We start from the raw sequence: 10,019 nt of genomic DNA, 5'->3' as shown, positions 1-10,019 counted from the left end.
TAGACTAGCTACACGTGATCTATTAGTTTGCAAAAAATGCATTCCATTGTTATGATGAACATCATTTTCCACCGTTCTTTGAAAACGCTTCTAAAACAGCAAAAGCATGAAGAGATTGGTTCACCATACTAGCTGACAGTAAGAAGCAACCCCAGCCTGTCCTTTCTGAGCTTCTTCTGCGAGCTGCGTTGGTCGGTTTAGGAGGATTAAGATGTTTGACTAGCTAGCAGGGACCCCTGCTTGCCGTGACCAACGACGCGAGGGAGTCGGTTTCTGACCAAAAATAAACATCAGTCTGGATGGTAGGGTCCCAGTGCTCAGGCCTCAGCACCGTCAGCTACAGGAGCGCATCAATCACAGCTGGACTGGGCTGAGGTGGGGGCTGGGAGCTGTGGGTTAGGGCTGGGGGCTGAGAATGGGCAAAGGCAGAGCACAGGAAAACAGCCTGGACCAGCTGCTGCTAATGCACACACACACACAGAGAGATGCACAGTCACACACGCACACATATTCGTAAACTGTACACACACATATTCGTAAACTGTACACACACACACACACACACACACASAGAGAGAAAAACATGGATACACACAGTGACGCACGGATTGCCACAAACAGACACACAAGAACACACACACGTCTTAATCCCCTTTCAACGGCTGAACTCTGATAGACACTCCATGCAGAGAGAGAGAGAAGAGGAAGGAAGAGAAAAGGAAAGAGAGAGAGAGAAAAGAAAGAGTAAAGGAAAGAGATAGGAGGGGGGAAAGAGAGGGAGCAAAATATGAAATCAATAGTGTCAAGCAGAATTGACTATGGCTTATTCAATAACTTGTTTTGTTTTCAGTTGCCAGCTCACCATTGCATTTGTGATCATAATGTGAGTGTATTCAGTCAACCCACATCTGGATATTGTACCTAAATATAAAAATACACAGTAAAGTATATGTCCTGTAGGGATACATACTACAGGAATAACAATAAGATAGTTAACACTATCCCATATTTTTGTTTACCTAAATATGAACCAAAATCCCTTATAATTCGGTGAAGGCTTTTCTACCACCTGGCAGAGGTGAAAATAAAGCCTATGCATAATATGCAGTGATAATAAGACAGTGCCAGTGTGTTAGATTATAACGTATCCTGAACTCATGGATGTGATAGAACAATTCTATTTTGCAACTTGATTCAGATGTATGTGTTAAAATGTCTGCACATACCGCATCCATTATTCATTAAAATGAATAAATGAATTCAGATACAACATCAGGGAAATGGAAATATTAAATTTAGTTTGTTTATTATAGCCTATACTTTTCATCGTTTTGTGCTCACTCTCATGATAATACATTCATGCTTATAAATCTGGTAATAGTCAATGCCTTTGTAATTGTAATCAAATTTGATATCAAATGAATATTTGATTCTAAATCACAATAACATAAAAGCAAGCACGCACCAAATGAAAAAATAAATCCTGATGTGCAAAATTGACAGCTTCATAGAGAGAACCTATTTTTCTAAAGATGTCAACCTAGTTTTACTTTATTTGCAGTATTGAGATCATGTAGAAGGTATTATGGGTTTTGGGGGAACAAAAAAAACGTCACCTGAAGAACTTGGCCTGCTGTTCCTCTGTTTATGTCCCCTGTCCAAGGCGATGTGGTTCAAGACGTGGAGGGAGATCCACTGATCACCTCGCTCGGTTATACTGCCCCCTGGCGGAATGAAAGCGAAAATGAACGTCGACAGTAGACTACATTAGTGCAAGATTATAAAACTAAGAACATGTAATTGTAATTTATAAAGTGTACTATTATAACGTCGATTAATACTRCAGCTAGCAAATGTTTAGAAACATAAACATTTGTATTTTCTGGATTTGACACTCACCTTCAGCTTCCTTACAATTTGTGGAGTGAATATTCTGGTAGGTCTATCTCTGGGAATGTTTTAAAAACGCCAGCATTAATCTTTGCAATGTGCACAAACAGCAAACTCTATCAAACTGCTGAATATTCCGGTTTCAGAACGCAGTGTGAGCAAATTAAAAGAGCTGACCTCAACTGCTGCTTCGCTGGATTTATATCTGACCGTCACTGATTGATTGATATCTCTGTAACAAGTGTAAGGACCCAGACAGACAGAACGAAGACTCACCTGTCAAACGGACGATTATGGTTCGGCACACCTGATAAAATAAAAGTTCTGCATTTCTGAGCGCTTTTATTACCATGAATGCACTAGATTTGTCATATTTTTCTAAAAGTGAAATATGTTATATTTTATATGAAAAAGTTACTGTTATGGATAATCCCATTATTATTAAGTAACTGTTTTCTATAGCCAAATGAATAAATTAAATGTCACACAATCAATATGTTCCTGTGTTTTCTTTGTAGGCTACATTATGCTATGGTCTCATGAGTCATGACCTACAAACGCGTTTTAGTGATTAAATTTAAATTAAATGGTTATAACGATACATTAATTAGCCTAGTCAAGGATTCTTCCCTCATAGCTCCCCTATTATTAACATCGGCCATACAAGCCATTTCATGTAATTGATATTGTGAAAGAAGATCATAAAATATACCTAAATCAAATAAAAATGGTTAATTGGCAGAGTTATTACATTCCGGAGTCTATCATTAAGAATTATATTCAATGAAACCTCCCTTTCTCGTAATTTATTTTCTGAGGCCGGTAATTGAATTTGTAATAGGAAACGCAGTTTTTGAAATGACCTTTTTGCAATAATGCTTCGTTAATTGAAAGTAAATCTTTTTTTTTTCTATCACTGGGTGTTAAACGATTTTCTAACTATGCTGGTCTTAGAATCAGATCTTCTCAGAGTAAAGAACAGCTCTGCACCATTGGGTTGTTCCACCTTAAAAAAACAAGAGGATTTTGACACCTACCATCTCAGATTGTTCTGAAATCGTTTCTGTTCTTACAAACATATAGGATTAGCATTCCTGCTAAATTATATTTGTTGAAATATAATCAGATCTCTGAGAAATTAAGCCAATTGATTGCATCCAAATTGYCCAAATAGGTGGGTGTCATGGCTTGCTGAAATGATATGGAACGACCCCATTAACACGACCTTTTCAGTTAGGCTGTGACATTGACAATCTCTGTAACATTGACAAACTGTCAATTCATTATAGTCAACATTATTATTATTGTTACTTTTATTACTGATAATAATATTTAGGAGGGAAATAACTTAATGAATACTTGAAGAGTTAATTTCGAAAACACTACATCCACAATTTTTTCACATTTGTTTGTTTCATCAGAAATGATTGCTTATGGGTACCTTCACGTGTGTAAAATATTACTGTTCTCAGATTTTTTATTAATCGATTTAAGATATGTATGAAAATGTGTTTTTTTGCTAAATGCTATACAGTATATTAGTATACATTGTTTAGCTGGAATGGAATGTCCATATCCTGTATACACTGTGTATACAAAACACATGCTCTTTCCATGACAGACTGACCAGGTGAAAGCTATGATGCCTAAATTGATGTTACTTGTTAAATCCACTTCAGTCAGTGTAGATGAAGGGGAGGAGAAGCCTTGAGACAACCGAGACATGGATTGTGTATGTGTGCCATTCAGAGGGTGAATGGGCAAGACAAAATATTTAAATGCCTTTSAACAGGTATGGTAGTAGGTGCCAGGCGCACCGGTTTGTGTCAAGAACTGCAACACTGCTGGATTGTTCCCGCTCAACAGTTTCATTTGTATATCAAGAATGGTCCACCACCCAAAGGAGATCCAGCCAACTTGACACAACTATGGGAAGCATTGGAGTCTTCATGGGCCAGCATTCCTGTGGAACGCTTTTCACACCTTGTCCAACAAATTTTCATTGTTGGACATAAAAGATTGTAAAAACACCAGGAAATCAGCTCCAAGCTATTTTAACTTTGGAAATCTGTTCCCAAGTATTCCCACGCATGATAGAGAGATAGAGACGWGATCGCATACTAATATAAGCAAGGTTTGAAAATATTATGTTTTAGTCAAATATTATATCTGTTTGGGCTACTTGCAGTCAATTGGCAGTCTACAAATGATTTGTAATTATGTTCCGGCCCCCTGACCATCTGCTCAAGAAAAATAAAATAATAAAAAATGTTAAAAATATATATTTTTTTAAATCAGGCTTGCGGCTAAATCTAGTTGATGATCCCTGTTCTGGAAAATGTTAAACATTTTAAGGATTTTTTGTTGTTGCAGTATGTAAACTTAACATGAAGAACAGGAATGACATTTACTCTCACGAGTGGCCAATAAGACCTACCTGAAAGCCACACCCCTAATAAGCCACGCATCCTGGAAATAACCTAAGGATTACATTAAAAAAGACCCAGCTGCTAGGTCAACCCAGCATGAAAGTAAAAAATAACCAATTGACGGTAAATCAACCTGTTTGGGGAATCCCAACAACCCAACATGTTGGGTTATTCACACAACCCAACTGGCTGGGTCAAAATAACCCAGCATGTGATCTGTCCAATATTTAACCAGTGCTGGGTTATCAATATTTTTTTTTGAGTGTGAACAAGTTGAGGAGACTAAACTTCTTGGTGTCACCTTAGATTGTAAATTGTCATGGTCAATGCATATTAATTCAATTGTAAAGAAGGGGAGAGGTCTGTGTGTGATAATGAGAACTCAGCATTTTTAACACCACAGTCGACCAAACAAGTCCTGCAGGCTCTAGTTTTATTGAATCTTGACTACTGCCCAGTGATATGGTCAAGTCAGCAAAGAAGGATCTAGAAAAGCTGCTGCTGGCCCAGAAAAGAGCAGCATGTCTTGCCTTTTAATGTACACAGGGGGCGAATGTCAACAGTATGTATGCCAGTCTCTCTTGGCTCAAAGTAGAGGAGAGATTAACTGCATGACATTTTTTAATTTTTTTATTACTGTGTTGAAAATTCCAAATTGTCTGTATAATCAATAATCAAGCTCTGACAGACATACTTACCCCCCCAGACGTGCCATCGGGGGTCTCATCACAGTCCCCACATCCAGAATGAATTCAAGGCAACGCACAGTATTATATAGAGCCATGATCACATGGAACTGCCAATGACTGCTGCCAATGACTGGAACGAATTGCAAAAATCACTGAAGCTGGAGACTTATTTCTCCCTCACTAACTTTAAACATCAGCTATCAGAGCAGCTAACCAATCGCTGCAGCTGTACATAGTCCATCTGTAAATAGCCCATCCAATCTACCTACCTCATCCCCATATTGTTTTTATTTACATTTCTGCTCTTTTGCACACCAGTATTTCTACTTGCACATCATCATCTGCTCATCTATCACTCCAGTGTTAACTTTCTAAATTGTAATTACTTCGCTACTATGGCCTATGTACTACCTTACCTCCTCACTCCATTTGCACACACTGTATATAGACTTTCTTTTTTTCTATTGACTGTACCCTTGTTTATTCCATGTGTAACTCTGTGTTGTTGTTTGTGTCGCACTGCTTTGCTTTATCTTGGCCAGGTTGCAGATGTAAATGAGAACTTGTTCTCAACTAGCCTACCTGGTTAAATAAAGGTTAAATATATATATTTTTAAAGAACTGCCTTCAATCTCAAATTACTCAAACAGCTTTAAAAAATTAATAATAAAACAACACCTTACAGCACAGCGCCTCTCCCCTAACTGACCTAATTAACAAAAAATGCACATGTACAGTTGAAGTCYGAAGTTTACATACACCTAGGATGGAGTCATTAAAACTCGTTTTTCAACCACTCCACAAATTTCTTGTTAACAAACTACAGTTTTGGCAAGTCGGTTAGGACATCTACTTTGTGCATGACACAAGTAATTTTTCCAACAATTGTTTACAGGCAGATTATTTCACTTATAATTCACTTTCACATAATTCCAGTGTATTATTGTATTGCTAGATATAACTGCACTGTTGGAGGTAGAAACATAAGAATTTCACTGCACCAGCAATAACATCTGCAAATCTGTTTACGTGACCAATACAATTTTATTTCTTCACAAAAATGTTTTAGTTATTTGTAACATTTGACTGTGTAAAACCTAGAAGTACTACTTGTGTCTCAGTCTAGAAGCGCAGACAAAGGATATCAATGATCTGGAAAGATTCTGTATAGAGGAATGGTCTAAGATCCCTGCCAATGTGTTCTCCAATCTCATAAAACATTTTAGAAAAATAAATATAGCATAGTATTTTGTATTGTTTATTTTAAACAGTCTTTTTTGCTCATTTTTATGGACCCCACCTACATATGCAGTTACAGCCAACATAGATATAGCAGTGTGAATCAAACAAAGCCAACATGTTCCACAACAATAACATTAGTTGTTGGCTTCCTGTCGTCGACAGGGATCAGGATTTATTTTTTAAAGAAAATAATAAGAGGGTTCTTCTCATAAAGGTCTCATCAACCACAACAACATCTGACAAACAGTATACTTTTTTWAAATTCCATTATTTGGTCGACGCAGACACGGAATTATCCCCAGATTTATGTCTCACCATTTGGCAACACAGAAATTCCTGCTGGCCGCTTCCTGTTCCAGAGCTGCAAAAAAATATATAAATAAATAAACACACACACAGGGAGGGGAGACAAGTTCCCTAGCTCGCTGCTCTCTTTTGTTTGTGCCTTTTACACCTGCCTTCCCTCTCTAGAATCATGGTTTTGTACAGCACTGCCTTTTGTACTGTTTCTACATTTCTCTAACACTGAAAGACTCAGTGCCAGTTTCCTAGGCCCAGGTTAAACCCTAGTCCTGATCTTAAAAGCATGTTCATCTCCTGGGCACAGAAACATGGAAATGGACAGGCTACAGAATCATATTTTCTAGGGAATTTCCTAGGTCAGTTCAGAATGGACTTGAGAAGACAGTATAACACTACACATATTTTCTTCAGTAGTGGAACAAAGCTCTTACTCATTCTATTAGTATATTCTGGTCATGCTCTTGGGTCATAAAAGAGAAATTGAATGTGATGTTTTGTCCGCACAAAGTATTTTGAAATACTTTTGAGGAGGATATCAGAGTTCCACATCATCCAGTAGCGTATTCACACTGTAATGAAATTAGCTTAATAAACGGGGCCAAAATACAGCCCACAACGGATGATGTCAACTTGGGTCCCCGAGCTCAACTCTAAGAGGTACAGATATGTGACAGGGTCTGACCAACAGGGACTAATAACTAGAGGAAACACAGTCTGGATCACAGATCCCAGATCCAAGGCGGGAGTTGTTTGTTTCGGGAATCTGCCCTTGTATATATCACCCCTCTAAACATGAGATGTATTTACATGCAATGTGACAAGATTCTTCTATTCTTAACTTTTGCTCCTGTGGCTGTTGAGGGGAGGTGAGGGAGGAGGGGGGATGATGGCGGTTGGTCGCCTGCTTGACAGAGCAGCGTCTGACATGGCCTTCCTTTCTTCTCTCCTCCCTCCTCCCTACCATCCTCCCTCTCCTCCTCTGCAGGGCTGGGTTGTGCCTGCGAGGAAACGTGCAGCCATCTGCCTGAGCCCTGCCGCTGTCCCTCCCTCCTTCCTTCCTGACCGGCCGCAACACACTGACAACAAGACAACAAGCTAATTAGGAGTTTTACTGTGCTTATTACATATGCAACACAAGTGTTGCGGCTTAATCTGGTTTAGTGTCTCTGTCGTATGATGCGATTTACCCTGCAATTAAAAGCAATGTAGTATCTAAAAATGGTACGATGGTCTTCCTTCCTGCCCCAGCATGACACTGATTGAGGCCGACACTCGACAGACAACTGGAATGGCTGAGGGCCACCTGACTACTGAGTGCTGTAAGGAGGAGACCCATCCATTGGCCCCTGGCCTCCACAGCCCCTAGCTGGATCCAAAGTAAGAAAATAGTTCAGGATGGATGTCAGACTGGAGTTCCTGCCCACAATTCTTCGGCCCTAATATTCAGAAGGTAACACAAGGCCTCAACATGCAGTACACTTTTAAAATAAAAAGGTGCATAGTAGAACCATATAGGGTTTTTCACCATAGGTGAAGCCTTTTTGGTGCTAGAAAGAACCCTTTGGAAATGGTTCTACCTACAGTAGAACCCTCTATGAAGGGATCTACCAATAACCATTTTATCTTTGAAGGTCTCTTCCTAGAACKCTCTATGAACGGTTCCATCAGCCTTATTAYCCTTTCAAATTAAACTCTTTATGACAAAACATTACATACAACATAAGGCCTTTCTTTGAAGGCCTAGTTATACCCTAACACAGTGGTGTTATGAAACTCCTGGTTTACAGGCCACATCAAGCCTGCAAGTCACATTATGTTGGAAAGTGATGTGTAATTCCTATTGGAATCCAGGCAGAGTGAGAACATACACAATTAGAACCTTTAATCACCCGCAACCTGCATTCAGAATGACTGCCAGAGTAGGGAAGATTGATTAATGGGATAACCATAAAAAAAAAAAACATTTTAGTAACGCTCTTGTCCAGAGTGACTTACAGTAGTGAGTGCATACAGTTTCATAATTGTTCGTACTGGTCTCCSATGGGAATCAAACCCACAACCCTGGTGTTGCAAGTGCCTTGCTCTACCAACTGAGCCACAGAGGACCAATCATCTCACACTCAACTCTGGTTATTAACAACAACACTAGGGTTCTTTTACACCACTGAGAGAACACTAGAAATGTTACACTGGAACATCAACAGGTAAAACAGGCCAATTGGCTGTGTACCATACAATACACTGCTGGTTCACTCACACTCCCTTACATTCTTCTACTCTCTGCTCAATAAAAAAAAAATATATACTTATTTGAAAGACAGAAATCATGGCAAAGAATAAGACGGACAAGATGGCTGATGTTTTACGTGCTCCTAACCGATTGTGTTTTTATGTTWGTTTTTTTGCTTTGTTTGTAACTTGTTTTATTACTTATTTTGTACATAATGTTGCTGTTACCGTCTCTTATGAGCGAAAATAACTTCTGGACATCAGAACTGCGATTACTCAACATGAACTGACAGAAGCTATTTTTTCCTTTAACGAGTCCGACGAGCCCGATGTGAACGAAATACTGCTTTCCCGGGAACAGGCCCAAATCCCCATTTGCGTGAAGAGACGACGGAGAAAAAGAGGATGGATATCGGGCTGCCTTCTGGGAATTCGTAGGCGATCGAATAAACCCACCTGCCCTCCGTTCTACTAGCTAACGTGGAATCATTGGAAAATAAAATCGACGACCTACGAGAAAGGTTAAACTATCAACGGGACAAACTGTAATATCTTATGCTTCACGGAGTCGTGGCTGAACGATGACATTATCGACATACAGCTGGCTGGTTATACGCTGTATCGGCAGCTTAGAGCAGCGGTGTCTGAGAAGACAAGGGGTGGAGGTCTATGCATATATGTAAACAACAGCTGGTGCACAATATCTAAGGAAGTCTCAAGGTTTTGATCGCCTGAGGTAGAGTATCTCATGATACTATCTACGTAGAAAGTTTTCATCTGTATTTTCGTAGCCGTCTACATACCACCACAGACCGATGCTGGCACTCAGACCYCACTCAATGAGCTGTATTCCACCATAAGCAAACAGGAAAACGCTCATCCAGAGGTGACACTCCCAGGGGCCGGGGACTTTAATAAAGGGGAACTTAAATCTGTTTTACCAAATTTCTAACGTGTTAAATGTGCAACCAGAGGGGAAAAAACTCAGGACAAACTTTACTCCACTCACAGAGACACGTACAACGCTCTCCCTCGCCCTCCATTTGGCAAATCTGACCATAATTCTATCCTCCCGATTCCTGCTTACAAGCCAAAATTAAAGCAGGAAGCACCAGTGACTCGGTCAATAAAAAAGTGGTCAGATGAAGCGGATGCTAAGCTACATGACTGTTTTGCTAGCACAGACTGGAATATGTTCCGTGATTCTCCCTATGGCATTGAGGAGTACACAACATCA

At 39.5% G+C, this 10,019-nt stretch overlaps 1 protein-coding gene across 1 annotated transcript in view; it reads right to left on the bottom strand.

The window, feature by feature from the left end:
* Positions 1 to 6,192: 6,192 nt before the first annotated feature.
* Positions 6,193 to 10,019, bottom strand: part of LOC111971680 (regulator of G-protein signaling protein-like) — a 28,369-nt gene continuing 24,542 nt past the window's right edge. Inside the window, 1 exon segment of the mRNA XM_070446203.1 lies at positions 6,193 to 6,611. Coding sequence (XP_070302304.1) covers positions 6,518 to 6,611 — 94 coding nt within the window. The 3' untranslated portion in view covers positions 6,193 to 6,517.

This window comes from Salvelinus sp. IW2-2015, linkage group LG13, assembly GCF_002910315.2.
Source record: "Salvelinus sp. IW2-2015 linkage group LG13, ASM291031v2, whole genome shotgun sequence".
NCBI lineage: Eukaryota > Metazoa > Chordata > Actinopteri > Salmoniformes > Salmonidae > Salvelinus > Salvelinus sp. IW2-2015.
The sequence above is the reverse complement of the archived record's forward strand: the minus strand, read 5'-3'. Positions and strand labels throughout refer to the sequence as shown.